Below are 15900 nucleotides of genomic sequence, written 5' to 3'. Positions count from 1 at the left end.
AGCTCTGTACGGAATCCCAGGTTTTCTAAGGGCATAAATTGCTTATTGTTTTGCCTAATAATAATAAAACTACTAATATAATAACCACAAAATAATGATAATAATAACAATAATAATTTCTATTATTAATAATATTATTGTTGCTGTTGTTAATATTATTATAATAATACAAATTTTAAACAGATTTTTGTTTTTTAAATCAACAAATGCAGAAAGTAGAGCTTCCAAACTAAATTACATATGTTTAAATAATAATATTACATAAAATTTTTAATCTGAAGTCAGCAAATGTAGAGGTCTAGCTCCCAAACTAAATTACAAATGTTTTTAATAATAATAATAATAATAATAATAACAACAATAATAACAAGAAATAATAATAAATATACAAGTTTTTTTAGGCTCCGCTCACATCTAGGCGTTCTTGATCACAGTCGGAATCAATGCGATTCTTCCCGCGATCCTGAATCACTGCAAATCACAAGAGGGGCTTGTGATCCCCGTCATTTACAACGGCACCCCAATCACAGAGTGATTTTGCCACAAATCGCAGTAAAATCGCACAAACAGAATCATAGGACGTCTGTCACTCAAAAGAAGTTCCAGAACTTCTTTTGAGAGTCAGGCGCCCTGCGATTTTGTTTGCATGATTTTACCGTGATTTGTTAGGCGACCGCTGCTGCAATTGGGGTGCCGTTGGAGATGACGAGGATCACAAGCGTGTCCCATGTTTTTTGGTGATTCGGGATCGCGGGCAGAATCGCAATGATTACGCCTACGATCCGGAAAGCCTAGATGTGAACGGAGCCTAACAAAAGCAGATAACAGCACAACACACAAAATTATAATTTTTTTAATTATTAATAATAAAAATAATAATATTATTATTAATAATAATAATAATAATATTATTAATTAAAAAACGTTGTTTTTGTTTATTTGAGGTAGAGTTGGCAGTGTTGGAGAGGCATGGGGCTGGCAGTGGCCGTTGTGGAGTCCGGCCACCAGTAGATGGCACCAGTTGCCCAGCAATAGATGAGCCGAGGTGTGAGAACCTGGAGAGGAGGAGGAGTCCGGTCACACATGTGCAGTAATAGCCGATCTGGGGACAGCAGCATTCAGCTCCAGCACACGGACATATCGCAGCTCTCTGCCCCTTCATCTCCCACACGATGCCAGTGACCGAGAAGGACCTGGCGGAGGACGCTCCATGGAAGAAGATCCAGCAGAACACCTTCACCCGCTGGTGTAACGAGCACCTGAAATGTGTCAACAAGAGGATCGGAAACCTGCAGACCGACCTGAGCGATGGGCTTCGACTGATCGCCCTGCTGGAGGTGCTGAGCCAGAAGAGAATGTACAGAAAGTACCACCAGAGACCTACCTTCAGCCAGATGCAGCTGGAGAATGTCTCTGTGGCCCTGGAGTTCCTGGAGAAGGAGAACATTAAGCTGGTGTCCATAGGTGAGTCCCCTCCTTCCAGATGTCACCTTCTTCCTGGTACCCATAGGTGGGCCCTCTCCGCCCAGGTGCCCCTGGTGGGTTGTATCCAGAGGTGGGGGTCTTCTCCTGTCAGGTGTCCTCAGGTGGGGGTCTTCTCCTGTCAGGTGTCCTCAGGTGGGGGTCTTCTCTTGTCAGGTGTCCACAGGTGGGGGTCTTCTCCTGTCAGGTGTCCACAGGTGGGGGTCTTCTCCTGTCAGGTGTCCACAGGTGGGGGGTCTTCTGTCAGGTGTCCACAGGTGGGGGTCTTCTCTTGTCAGGTGTCCTCAGGTGGGGGTCTTCTCTTGTCAGGTGTCCTCAGGTGGGGGGTCTTCTCCTGTCAGGTGTCCTCAGGTGGGGGTCTTCTCCTGTCAGGTGTCCTCAGGTGGGGTTCTTCTCCTGTCAGGTGTCCTCAGGTGGGATTCTTCTCTTGTCAGGTGTCCTCAGGTGGGGGTCTTCTCTTGTCAGGTGTCCACAGGTAGGGGTCTTCTCTTGTCAGGTGTCCTCAGGTGGGGGTCTTCTCCTGTCAGGTGTCCTCAGGTGGGGGTCTTCTCCTGTCAGGTGTCCTCAGGTGGGGGTCTTCTCTTGTCAGGTGTCCTCAGGTGGGGGTCTTCTCTTGTCAGGTGTCCTCAGGTGGGGGTCTTCTCTTGTCAGGTGTCCTCAGGTGGGGGTCTTCTCTTGTCAGGTGTCCTCAGGTGGGGGTCTTCTCCTGTCAGGTGTCCTCAGGTGGGGGTCTTCTCCTGTCAGGTGTCCTCAGGTGGGGGTCTTCTCTTGTCAGGTGTCCTCAGGTGGGGGTCTTCTCTTGTCAGGTGTCCTCAGGTGGGGGTCTTCTCTTGTCAGGTGTCCTCAGGTGGGATTCTTCTCTTGTCAGGTGTCCTCAGGTGGGGGCCTTCTCCTGTCAGGTGTCCTCAGGTGGGGGTCTTCTCCTGTCAGGTGTCCTCAGGTGGGATTCTTCTCCTGTCAGGTGTCCTCAGGTGGGGGTCTTCTCCTGTCAGGTGTCCTCAGGTAGGGGTCTTCTCCTGTCAGGTGTCCTCAGGTGGGGGTCTTCTCCTGTCAGGTGTCCTCAGGTGGGGGTCTTCTCTTGTCAGGTGTCCTCAGGTGGGGGTCTTCCCCTGTCAGGTGTCCTCAGGTGGGGGTCTTCTCTTGTCAGGTGTCCTCAGGTGGGGGATCTTCCCCTGTCAGGTGTCCTCAGGTGGGGGTCTTCTCTTGTCAGGTGTCCTCAGGTGGGGGATCTTCTCCTGTCAGGTGTCCTCAGGTCCACAGGGGGGATTCTTCTCTTGTCAGGTGTCCTCAGGTGGGATTCTTCTCTTGTCAGGTGTCCTCAGGTGGGGGTCTTCTCCTGTCAGGTGTCCTCAGGTGAGGGGTCTTCTCCTGTCAGGTGTCCACAGGGGGGATTCTTCTCTTGTCAGGTGTCCTCAGGTGGGGGGTCTTCTCCTGTCAGGTGTCCTCAGGTGGGGGTCCTCTCCTGTCAGGTGTCCACAGGGGGGATTCTTCTCTTGTCAGGTGTCCTCAGGTGGGGGTCTTCTCTTGTCAGGTGTCCACAGGTGGGGGTCTTCTCTTGTCAGGTGTCCTCAGGTGGGATTCTTCTCTTGTCAGGTGTCCACAGGTGGGATTCTTCTCTTGTCAGGTGTCCACAGGTGGGATTCTTCTTTTGTCAGGTGTCCACAGGTGGCATTCTTCACCTGTCAGGTGCCCTCAGGTGGGGGTCTTCTCCTGTCAGGTGTCCTCAGGTGGGGGTCCTCTCCTGTCTGGTGACTATAGGGTGGGTTGTGTCCATTCTGGAGAGGAGCGCTTTGCTGCTAAAAATAATGCCTGAAGCGCCTAAATGTGTTCACGCTAGGTGTATCAAATGCTTGAGCAGTCATTTCAATGGCCAGAATAAATGTATTATTCTGGCCAGTAAAATGAATGAATGCCCACGCACTTGATGCATCTGAATGCGTTGGCAAATAACCTGAAATGGACAATATCCTGGACTCCATGACATATCTGCTTTATAGTGTTTGGAATATTGAACTTTGGTAATGATTTATTGTCTATTATTAACCTTTTGTGTTGTTTGATATCTGTATAGTAACCCAGCCTATACTAACATGGATATATCATTGGTTTACTCTGTTGTGATCCAGTCTAGTAATATACTATGCTAGTATTGATCTACTCTGTGATCCAATGTATCGATATACTCTCGGTGACTCCGGTATGTCGATGTACTCTCTATGATCCTTGGATCTCCTTCTCCACACTCCAGTACATGTGTGCTTGCTGTGAATTTCTATACACCTGGCCCGGTGATCAGACAGGTATGTGTGGTAGGCCTGGCTCCTCGCACACCTGCTGTTTTGTTAGGGCAGCCCTGTGACCTCTGCCGGTGTCACACTTGGCTCTTCTCTGTAGTGAGAGGATGTGTGGAATGATTACAAGGCCTTTGTCCTGTGTGTTATCAGAAGGGTGCGGGAAAAGTCTGCAGCCGGGGTGCAGGTGAGGCAGGGTGTGGTCTGTGCACAGGTAGGAGGCTGAGCTCTGCTGCAGTGCTGGCTCAAGAGATAGCTTTTAGCTTGGAAGGGGTTAAAGATCACTTTTTTTTTTTTTCCATTGCTTTTGGCATTGCCTACTAATATTTAGACCTGGTATGTAACTGGAGGCGGGTGTGGGGCGATTGTATGAAATGAAGCTAAACAAATGATGGCAAAGGGCAATTAAACCTGAAATGTGGCAAGGAGATTCCCTACGTCATTGACTTTCCTTCCTGTGTGCTGACTGAATTCTGCAGTGTTTATCCTGTGGCCAGCAACATTTTTAAAAGGTCCGCTGTCCTAATGCAAAAGACCTGTGTGAGAAGCCTCTGATGAAAGCTGATTTATTTATTTTTTTTTTTGGATAGAACAGGGGAATGATTAGAACTCTGTCAGGTTTTAATTCCCATCCATGTCCCCTTTCTGTTTCTCATTGCTTAAAAAATAAGGGAAAATTAAAAAAAATGTCACCATTATTATAGGAATAGAGTGGAGATCTTCCTGTGGGGACACATGTTCCAGTGACAGATGTCTAAAGCTTGGTTCACACCTACAGGCACAACCACCTGTGTAATTATGTGTTCAGGTGTAAAGGGATGGGGTGACGACCCTAGTTGGATGTAGGGCAGCCAATTCATTTCAATAGCAAACGCGGAAAAGAAGTCCCTTGACTGACTGTTTTTTAAAAACACACCGCACCGAACTGCATGGTGCTGCAGCAATGGTGGTTTGGCGCATGCGAGAATGTGCACGATTGCAGATGTATGAACGTGCCATTAAATATAATTGGCACTGCCAGGCGTCTGCCAAAGGGCAGTATGTTCTGTGTGTGTTGGGAAGGCATGTCATTTTGTTTGCGTTTCCAACACACATGGAAGTGAACCCAGCCTGAGAGATAATTTCCCTACATTTTAAAGCCTAGGTCCACCTTTAAGACCATGTTACATGGGACGCATGTTTAGGACAGATAACCTCTAACATGGTGCCAAGTGGGTACCCCCCCTATAACTGCATGGGGGGGGGCTGAGTACCCCCTCCACTGCAGCTGTCGGATTTGAAATTGGGGCTGCTGACACCAAGAGGCAGTAGTGAGGTCCTGTGGTGTCACCCGTTGCTCCTGGAAGCATGTGAGGGCAAAGTAAGTTATCTTTTCCAGGTGATCCATTTACAAACGGCTTTTTACCCGTTGCCACCTGCATAACCCATGTGCAGTGGCAGAAGGTTGGCTTTTAATGCCCACACACCGCACATACGCATTGCTGGGAGGCCGATATTTGTGTAAGAGTTCACTTACTACGCACTCCCAAGTGCACAAAGCGAGCTGTGAAAGGCAGCTCTTGGTCCCCAATAATTATCAGTAGGATCAGCTCCATGACTGCTGATCCTTCCCATCCCTTTAGCTGTACAAACTAGGGATCGACCGATTATCAGCAAAGCCGATATATCGAGGGTCGATATGCACTTTCCCCGATATATCGAAATCAGCCACCAAGGTGGCTGATATTACCTATATTTCGGAAAGTGCATGTACCGGAGTGATGGCTGCAGCTAGAGGCATCACTCCCGTACCGGTGTCCTTAACCAACGGTCGGCTGTCTTGTAAGGACAACCGATGCAGCTGAGAAGCCTCGCCCCCCCCCCCCTCCCGCCGCCTTCCGCAGCTCACCTGGGTTTCCTGTCCCACCAAGAGACCCGGGCAACCAGCCTGCATGGCCACCGAAGACCCAATCAAAGTCGCATTTGGCTCTGAACGGGTCTCCATGCAAAAACCCGGAAGTTATGTCATGACATCACTTCTGGGTACTGGCACCAGATTAAAAAAAATGACAGCATTCAAAATAGCCAGACTTGGCGTTTTGAATGCTTTTAAGTGCAGAGGAGGGGTTTGGGGTCTTTTATGCCCCCAGATCCCTCCACAAGAGTACCTGTCAAGTAAAAAAAAGATAAAAAAATATATATATATATATATATATATATATATATATATAATTTTTTAGGGATGCACCGAAATGAAATTCTTGGCCGAAGCCGAATTATAATGAAATGTTTGGCCGAAGGCCGAATACCGAACGCGGTGTTTCGCATTTTTTCCATTTATTTTGCCAATTTTTTGTCCTCTCTCTTGTCCTCTCTCTCTCTATCTCTCTTGTCCTCTCATGTCTCTCTCCCTAAATGTTACTGTAGGGAATGGGATTCAGTGCACACTGCAGCCTTGTACCATAGGGTTAATGTTAGTGACACTGTAGGGATTGGGAAGGATGCTGGGAATGGAAATCAGGAAGCATGCAGGCAGCCTTGTAAATTTTAATTGCAGATACAGGGCACTGGGCAGGTCAGGGTTAATGTGGTAACATCAATTACTCAGTGACAGTCAGTCAGTGTCAGTGTGGACTCGATCAGATTATACAGTGACAGACAGTCTCTCATAGTGGTGGTAGTAGGAGGCTGGAGGTGGACTAGTAGTAGCCTGGAAAGGAGCACAGCCACATACATACATTACTCACTCGTGCACTGCAGCCCGCCCCACACATTCAGTGAGTCTTACTCTCCTCCCTAGTTTTGTCAATGGCACATTCAGGAAGCCAATCACGCCGTGAGTAGCGGCACAGCGGAACCAATCAGGTGTGCAGGCATGCGTGATTGGTTCCGCTGTGCAGCTAATCACGGCATGATTGGCTTCCTGAATGTGCCATTGAAAAAACTAGGGAGGAGAGTAAGACTCACTGAATGTGTGGGGCGGGCTGCAGTGCACGAGTGAGTAATGTAATGTATGCTCACCGCTGAAGTGTCCCGGCTTCACGGAAGTCTGTGAGTCCTCCTGTCCTCCTCCGAGTCCCTTCCCCCTGTAAATATCGTGACCTCGGCGATATGAATATCGCCTACGGCCACAGAACGATAGTCGATATCATATCGACTATCGTTCAGCCCTATTGTTCGGCACAAAATTATTCGGCCTTTTGACTTATTCGGCCGAACACCGAAAGTGCTATTTTTTCTATTTTCGGCCGAATAATGTTCGGCCGCCGAATATTCGGTGCATCCCTAATATTTTTTAAATGTACGAAAATAGCGGACCATATCGGCTGATACCGATACGCAATGACCAAGATATCGGTATCGACAATGAAAAAACAATGTCGGTCACTAGTACAAACCCTATTAAATGGATGCCCAGGCTGGGTGGGAAGGAATTAATGCCATTTGTGTTTTGGGGACAGAGTGCTTGCAAAAAAGTGAATTTTTCATTTAAAGGGTAATTCCACTTTCGTTGGGGAAAAAAAAATGGCAAATAAAGAAAAAACAATTTAGCGTATACAATTTCGATAAAAAATAATATTGTAATTGAATGTTATTAAAAATGACTTTTCCTTTTCAATCTGCACCCGTTGTCATTTTCTAAAATTGCAATGCAATATGGCTACCTGGAGCTGTTCTGTACACAGAATGTATACTGACCACACCCAAGAAACATCATTTCCTGCTTGTGTGATTGGCTCACCAATTTTCCAGCAGTCTGCTTAAGATACAAGTCAGATTTCTGGCTTCCGTTGCAATAAAAATGTAGCTTTTGGTGAGATACTCCCGATAAGAACACGTCTAAAGGGATACAGGCCCAGCAGCTTTCCCTATTAGAGCCCTGCAGCTGCCACAGCTGATAGATAATTATGAAACCACTCCCTTTTTACCCACCCAGCACAGAGAAACACACAATGGTTTCTTCAGAATAACAAAAGGTAGGAATCTGCAACAAAGTTTATTAAAATCCCTGCAATGTACAGAGATCACCATAAGCGCCGGTTCACACTACCGCGACGCTACTTTAGGTGGCGACCTCCGAGGTCGCGGTGCGAGCAGCGCGCCGCGACCTCGGAGCGGCCGCCACGGACTTCATAACATTGAAGTCTATGGCGGTCGCCTCCTGGTCGCCCCAAAGAAGCTCCGGACCCTTTTTCTAGGTCGGAGCGACTTGTGTCGCTCCTATTAGAACGGGTCCGCAGCTTCCCTATGGGAGGCGACCTGCGGCGACCTGTGAGGCGACCAGGTCGCCTCACAGGTCACCCTAGTGTGAACCGGCACTGAGGGGAATGTTTTTTTGCTCAACAAAAGTGGAAATGCTTTTAACATGGAATGTTTACAATAAAACGAGTCACCCAAAGGCCGGCTTTTTTTATGTGCTGCAAATATTTTGCAAACCGTTTGTGAGGTACTTGAAGCGTGGATGAGATGAGAGAAAAGCCTGCTGTGTTGATGTTTGCTGATGTATTGTACAGTGGAAGCGGTGACACAGATAAATCTTTCATCACTTTCACTGAACGCTTGTGTGAGAGCGCTGTCCTGTTCTGACACTGGAGACTGCGATAAAGAAATCATTATCTCTTTTTTTACCGCCAAAAACAGTGTGACTGAACTCTACTGGTCTCTGGGGAGGGAGCTGAGAATACCGGGTGGTTTGACTTTTTAGGCCCCATGCACATTGGACGTTTTGCTAACTCTCCTAGAATCCTTTTCTTCCTGGCAGCAGAGTTTTGACAGAAGAAACGCTTGACGTTTGTAAACTTGTATAACGCGATGAGGCGCGTCAAGCTCTTGGGTGTTAATTCACTTCATTGGGTTGAATAATAATTTATTTTCCTGCTAAAACTGCTGTGCCTAGACGCACTAGCTGTAGTGGGGGGTGTTCTGCCTTTTAAACTCCTCTAAATGCCTATATGTATGCGTGGATGCATACACTAACATGCAGGGGTATACACAGGCAGAAAAAAACACTAAGTACCCCTAGGAGCAGAAAAAACATTCAGTGTGCATGAGGCCTTTAAGTGATTGTAAACCTTATATATTTTTTTTTTTTTTTTACAATAAAAAAACATGTTCTACTAACCTGTGCAGTGGTTTAACCGCTTGCTATGGGGGCATTTGTGTGTGCTTGCTCCTGAGCCGGCTCTGTGTATTCATTGACGCACAGAGCATGGCTCAGCCCCATGCTCGCTCCCTCCCTCCTCACAGGCTGCTGTCTCTTAGCCAATGAGGAGGGAGAGAACTGAGAGGGCCACTGCTCTCATGCACATTGCTGGATCAGAATTGAGCTCAGGTATGTATATAGGGTGGGGGGGACGAGCATTGAAGGTTTTTTACCTTAATGCAGAGATTGCATTAAGGTAAGGAAAACAATTTAGTGTTTACAACTACTTTAATCTGGAGGGCTTTTTCTGCCTCAAAGTATTGGTTCAGAATGTACTGATGTAAGAGACAGTCAGACAAAAATCGTATTCTTCAAAAGTCCGCAAAGACCACCCCAATATTCTTCCCTTAAAGTGAACGTGTCCGCACAGGAACATTTCCCATAAGCTACCTGTTAAAAGTAAAGTAAAATTACTTGAAAAGCTTTTCTGACTGCTACGAGTATGTCACACTTCTGGGTGTATGGAATACATGCTCCCCCGCTGCACTCTGTGGTTTCTACCACCAGGTCATTTGTCTCTAGATGGGGCACAAGCCTGAAAGGAGAAAACAAAGTGCATATTGGGGAGACTGTTACTCCAAGCACCCAGCGATGTGGGCTACTTGTAGTGAAGCAGCTGTACTTAAATGCTGGATAGATACATTTTTTATTTTATTATTATTATTTTTTTTTAGCAGGTAGGGTTTTGCATACAAGTGACTGTGGTGACAGGGCCCCTTTAGTAGGAAGACAAAGTCTCTGGGCACATGTGAATGCTTACTGTACTGCGAGGTGGACTTTGTTCTGTATCGCTGTCGGCGTTCGATGACGTCCTTTCAGCACTGTTGTCTGCCTGATAAGAGGCCTGTCTGAGAAGCTGCTGCTCCTAACAAAAAATGATCAATTCTGGGTTCTTAAACTGTAAGCCTTCCACAGCAATCTTTAGGGCTCATTCGCACAGGGCAGAGAGCCAGTCCCCTGTACAAATCATTGAAATGCGGCTGTACTCCAATAACCACATATCCCTGTGTTTACTTGCATATAGTCCTGGACACAAACTGTCTGTGTTCAGGGGTGCACATCTGTCCCTGTACACAACTAAACACATGGACGTGCGATTACTAGCATATGGCCATAGCCTGTCATTGACTTGTAAAGGTTGCTGTACGCAAACACTGGTCATCCTATATCCCGACTTTCCCAGATTTTTCCCTTTGTCCTGTGTACAGGGGCTTTGTCTCCGGCATCACCCCATCTATTCATTATACACTAACATCTATGTATCTGCCATATCTCTCCACTAGGTTGCTATGTCTCCCCACTTGCCCTTTTCCTCCTTCACGAGTCTTCCATCTTAAGCTGGATACACACTATCCAACTTTTGTGGTTAGATTTCCTTCAGATTTACCTTTTCTATGTAGTGCAAGGGCCTGCCAGATTGCATACAAATTGAAAGTGTTTAGGCTTGACCTCATATTATATGGTTTTGGTAAGTCTAAAGGAAAAATTCTTCAGAAAATCTTATAGTGTGTATGGCCCTTTACTCCGTCCTCCTCTCTCACTACATTATTTATATTTCTATCTGTCCATCAATCATTCACATACCTAATCCTCCCTGGTATCTGACCAATTCTTCTTCACACATCCCCATCCCTTTCACACCTCCTCCATTCCTCCCTCAAGCAGCGATTTACCCGCTAGTGATATAGGGGTCAATTCATAAAGAGATAAATACCACATACATTTTTGAGTTAAAATAACTCATGCAGTATTTATCTCCAAAAGTAGTCAATTCACTAAAAAAACATGCGTTATTTCCCAAATGCGTTTAGATATTTAATTTTATTTATTTATTTTTTGCAAAATGTATTACTGAAATTTTGTATTTATTTTTGGCAGTTTTTTTTCACAATTTTTTTTATTTTTTTTAAATCTACATTCTAAGGCCCCTTTATGCCATTGGACCGATCGGGTCCACCTGTCTGTTTTTTAGACCACCTATTCTTCTCTATGGGGGAGGCAGATGTAAATGGACATGTGTCCGTTTACACCTGCTTTCATCAAATCCGGGCCCCCAAAAACAGTGGCTAATCGGATGACTGTCAAATAAAAATGGACAGGCGGTCCGTTTCCATCTGATCGCCCCATAGAAAACAGCGTGATGTATCTGTGTCTGTGCTGCATAGCGGAATAAACACAGACCTTTCACCTGCCTGCTCAGCAGGGATCAGCGGACCGATCCCCCCTGATGAGCAGGCAGATCCACGACCAATCCCCCTGCTGAGCAGGCAGATCCACTTGACTGGCAGAGTCCACCCCGTGTGAAAGGGGCCTAAAACTACACTAGAGGAAGATAAATAAATGCACACAGAAATACTAAGAAACTTTGAATTGTTACAATGTATTTTCATTCCTGACCTCAGGCCAGATTATTTCCACACTGATGCATAGTATACTTTTAACTTACTGGACAGTGCAGTTCCCCACATTGTTATTTTTTACTTTGCTAAAATAACAATTTGCGATTATTCGACAGATTATGAAAGGTTCCTGCACTACTTTTTTTTTTTTCTTCTTCTTCTTTTTTTTTCTTCATTGCGATTTGCATAGACCTCCGGTAAATGAAGTCGCAAGCCACAATGAAATCGGCAGTGCAAATCGCACTGATGTGCAGCTTTGAAATCGCACTGAAGTAGCTCGATTTAAAAGTCACACTGGTGTGAACAGGCGCTTAATTGATCCTTTTTTTTTTTTTTTTGTGCTATTTATTTCTCATTCATATTTTACTTTTACTTTTTTTTTTTTTAATTACCTGCACGAGTGTTCAGCCCTAAATGCAGACTGTCTGCTCCCATGAGTGATTTAGCTGCAGTAGCCGTCAGCCTCCTGTTGCACATACAGTTATTGAAGCGATTTCCAGCAATGATCAGCCCTGGATGCAGGGCTTTCAATTGGTCTTCTCCCTGCAGCTAATCGCCAGCAACCCTACTGGGGTTCCCATATGTAATTGCACATGACCCCATAAACAAGTGTGCATGAGACCTAAGATCTAATGGCCCATACACACTATAAGATTTTCTGAAGACTTTTTCCTTTAGACTTACCAAAACCATATAATATGAGGTCAAACCTAAACACTTTCAATTTGTATGCAATCTGGCAGGCCCTTGCACTACATAGAAGAGGTAAATCTGAAGGAAATCTAACCACAAAAGTTGGATAGTGTGTATCCAGCTAAACTCTTATTATGCCCCTTAAAGAATTGTTCCTCTTTGTCAAGTTCAGTAGTTGGCAGGTATGCATCTGGCATATCACCCCGCCCCCTTTCCTCTGTACATGACTTTTCAACATGGCTAGCATTTCTCTTTCTGCCATCCTCCTCCCAGAGAGCCATTAATTATTTGCTTTTCGGTTATTCACGATTGTCCACCTGGGATACATAGACTGAGCAGTATTCCGGAGAAGCGTTGAGCACCCCCTCCTGTAGAATGGACTGGTCCGAGGAACAGCTGTATACTGGTTGGAAGTGGCCGAGGTTTGGCCACGATGCACCTATATAGACCACTCCTCTGGCCTACTCTGTACTTCTCTGCACTATCCTACTCGTGCTACCCTACTCTGCACTATGCTACACTATCCGGCTCTGCTCTACTCTACTCTCATCCACATTGCCTTTCACTACATTACTCTGCAGCACACTATACTACACTATTCTGTACACTGCTATAAACCCTTTCTAGCAAACGTTGCATAAAAACAGGGGCTTTAGTTCACATGCATTGCAATACATGTTTAAGTTGGCAAACTGTGTCAAAATATTCCCTCTCTGGCCAGGCCCTACACTGCACACTACTCTATTGTGCATGATACTACACTAGTCTACATTTCACTAAACTACACTACAGTATACGACACTGCTGTACACTACACTATTCTACAAAACATGACACTGCTGTACACTGCTCTGCACTGCACAACATTACACTACACTGTGCTGCATTAAGCCCTATACACGCTAGTCGTTTTTTTTTTTTTTTCAGTTCAACCCAGCAGGGCTGAGCAGAAAAAAAAAAAAAAAAAGGCTATCCGACGTTAGTACAGCCATCTCCCCTGCTGTTCGGTGGTGTTCTGGCAGGGATGGCCAGAACACTCCGGTCAGTGTGCTCAACCATTGGCTGAGAGGGCTGATGGTAAGCCGGTCAGCAGATCTTTTTTGGTCGCGCCCCTTCGACGAAAGCCTCAAACCGACTCCCATACACACAGGCTAAATATTGGCTGGATTCTATTGAATCGGCTAATGCCGCCACACTATATTACGCCACACTGTGATACACTATTCTACACTAATTAGGAGCAAGGCAGTTGGGTGTCTTGTCTCCCTTTACATCGATGTCTTGGCAGATGTCGGAGTCCAGACATCTAAAAAGAAAAGATGTTACACACAGAAATTCTAGTGGGAATTAACAAATTCATACACCCCGTGCCTAACAAGATCAATGGAGCTGATTTCCAAGTTTATGGGGGGTGTTGCCTGTATAACTAGTCAGATCCCAGCTGAATTTTTTTCTGGTTTGCAAATAAATCTGATCTTTGATTGTTTGCTGTAGGCAGCATGACTAATTTTGTCATTTATGAACACGCCCGTCTGTTGGGACACAGTACCTGCTACAGGTGCAGCAAGTTGATGACTGTATAAGTGCCTGTGAAGAGCTTAGACCCCATCTGACTCTATCTTTATCAGACTGATTTTCCCTATTGCCAAACATCTGTAATCTGTAGCTCTTAGACATTGCCATACTTCAGGAAACAAGGCAGACAGAGACCTGGTTAGTCATAAAGCAGTAGTAAAACTGACAGCTACATAAAGATTCAGAGGTGGCCATAAAATGTGCCTGAAGTTGTATAGTATGATGGACGTTCAAGTTTCTGTAGTAAGGCAGTGTAGAGTAAAACCCTGAACTCTTAAGCCCCGTACACAAGCGTTGAAAATTGGCAGGGAATTTTCATCCAACGTCCGATCGGCCGATTTTCGGCTTGTTAGTATGATGCTTCCGACAGCCAACTCTGACTTTTGGGCCGAAAAAATTCTGGTGTGCAGGCTATAAAATTTTTGTCCGCCGTCAAAACACGGCCGATTTTCGTGCAGTCAGTACAGATTTCGACAGGGAAAAATCTAATGAGCAAGTCTGGGCATGCTCAGAGAAGAAAGAACACAAAGAAAGCAAACCAACACATGACATCACTTCTGAAGTAGAATTTTGTTGGGCGAGAAAATTCGTGTGCAGTCTAGGCACATTCCAACCAACAAAACACCACTCTGGACAAAAGACGGACGATCGGTCGGCTGATAATCGTTGCCTGTGTACGGGGCTTTAGGGTCCTAAACAGCGGTACCATTCCTTACATCGCTCATCCCAGTCAAGTCGCGGGCGTGGCCTGCCATAGACTGACAGGCTGTCTGCATCTGGGCTGGTGCTGTACCTGTCCCTTCTGGGACCACTAAAACACTGGGGGACTCACTGCTCTTTAACGGCTGCGTGCAAAGGGTCTTGGTTTCTTAACTAATGGTGGTCAACATACAAGGGACGGGGTCCCTTGTATGTGGCACCTGATGTCACCTCAGGGCTGCATATAATCTATGTATTGCTGCAGAAACAATACCCTGGAATTCATAAAGAATGCTGGAAAGGTTGCTAAGGCACTGTCTGCTGCACAGCTGACAGTCCTAGCAACCAACAACACATCCCTAGCCCCCCTTCATCTGCCAGCTGGGATATTTCAGTCACTGACCAAATATGGACACCATATTTGATTAATAGGTCAGCCAGCATCCCCTGCCCCTTTGTTTGCATTCAGATGTGGGACCGGGAATCTGAATGGTGTTGGGGAAGCATGATTGGTTTCTAGGATGCCAAGAATTACATTCATGACCGCTTACCTGCACATATGTTTGCCCCACTCTGAGCACTGTTTCTCTATATGCCAACTCAGAATTGGTCCAAACCCGTTGATGCCCATGTAACACATGTGCGGTGGCAAAAGGGTGGGTTTAAACGCTCGCATGCTGCACATTTGCATTGTTGGGTAGCTATTTTTTTTGGTGCTGACGGCACGCTCCCTCACCGCAGACTGGGCTCTCAAAGACCACTCTCAGTCCTCACTAATTATCGGTACCAGCACCTGATCACGTGACAGCCGATCACATGATCGCTGATCCATCTCGCACCCTGGGCATTCAGAACCCTTTTAACCACTTCTGGAGCAGAAGGATTTACCCCTTAATGACCAGGCCGTTTTTAGAAATGTGGCTCTGCGTTACTTTAGCTGACAATTGCGCGGTCGTGCGACGCTGTACCCTAATAAAAATTGATGTCCTTTCTTTCCCCCCACAAATAGAGCTTTCTTTTGGTGGTATTTGATCACCTGTGCGATTTTTTTTTTTTTTTTTTTTTTTTTTACCATTCCAAATAAAACAAAAAAATAAAAAAATATTTTCGTCATTTTAGGCCCATTTGTATTCTGCTACATATTGTTGGTAAAAAAAATCCCAAAAAGTGTATATTGATTGCTTTGCGCAAAGGTTATTGCGTCTACAAACTTGGGGAAAGATTATCATATTTATTTTTTTTACTAGTAATAGTGGCGATCAGCGATTTTTAGCGGGACTGCGACCAAAGCACTGTTATCCAAGTCAACCAATGGCTGTTTTCTTACTGAAGTGTAGATGGTGAAAAGAAGCATAGGAGTGGTTGCTATGGGCAACATTTATACACACACAGTGGGAAACTGTCACTCGGTGATCACAAGTGCATTGTCCTTGGAGAAACCAGTTGGAATTCAAATATCGCTTTCTGGCTCAAGCTTCAGTAACCATTGGATGCATCTGGTTGCTATGAGCAACACCTCTATTTACCTTTTTTGCTGGTGTTTATAGATTACCCAGAAATGATCAGTATATCGCCGAGG

At 45.6% G+C, this 15900-nt stretch overlaps 1 protein-coding gene across 4 annotated transcripts in view; it reads left to right on the top strand.

Moving 5' to 3' along the window:
* Positions 1-1106: 1106 nt before the first annotated feature.
* The window catches only part of LOC309561572 (filamin-B-like), a 359048-nt gene continuing 344254 nt past the window's right edge, over positions 1107-15900 (top strand). For 3 of the 4 annotated variants that reach the window (XM_082265555.1, XM_082265554.1, XM_082265552.1), the window contains exon 1: positions 1107-1464. In XM_082265555.1, coding sequence (XP_082121681.1) covers positions 1173-1464 — 292 coding nt within the window. In that variant the 5' untranslated portion in view covers positions 1107-1172. The remainder of the gene's footprint in view (positions 1465-15900) is intronic. The other variant, XM_082265553.1, reaches the window with a different exon arrangement.

The sequence above is a fragment of the Pelophylax lessonae genome, assembly GCF_965119305.1.
Source record: "Pelophylax lessonae genome assembly, chromosome: 8".
NCBI classification, from domain to species: Eukaryota; Metazoa; Chordata; class Amphibia; order Anura; family Ranidae; genus Pelophylax; species Pelophylax lessonae.
This window is presented reverse-complemented; position numbering and strand designations above follow the sequence as displayed.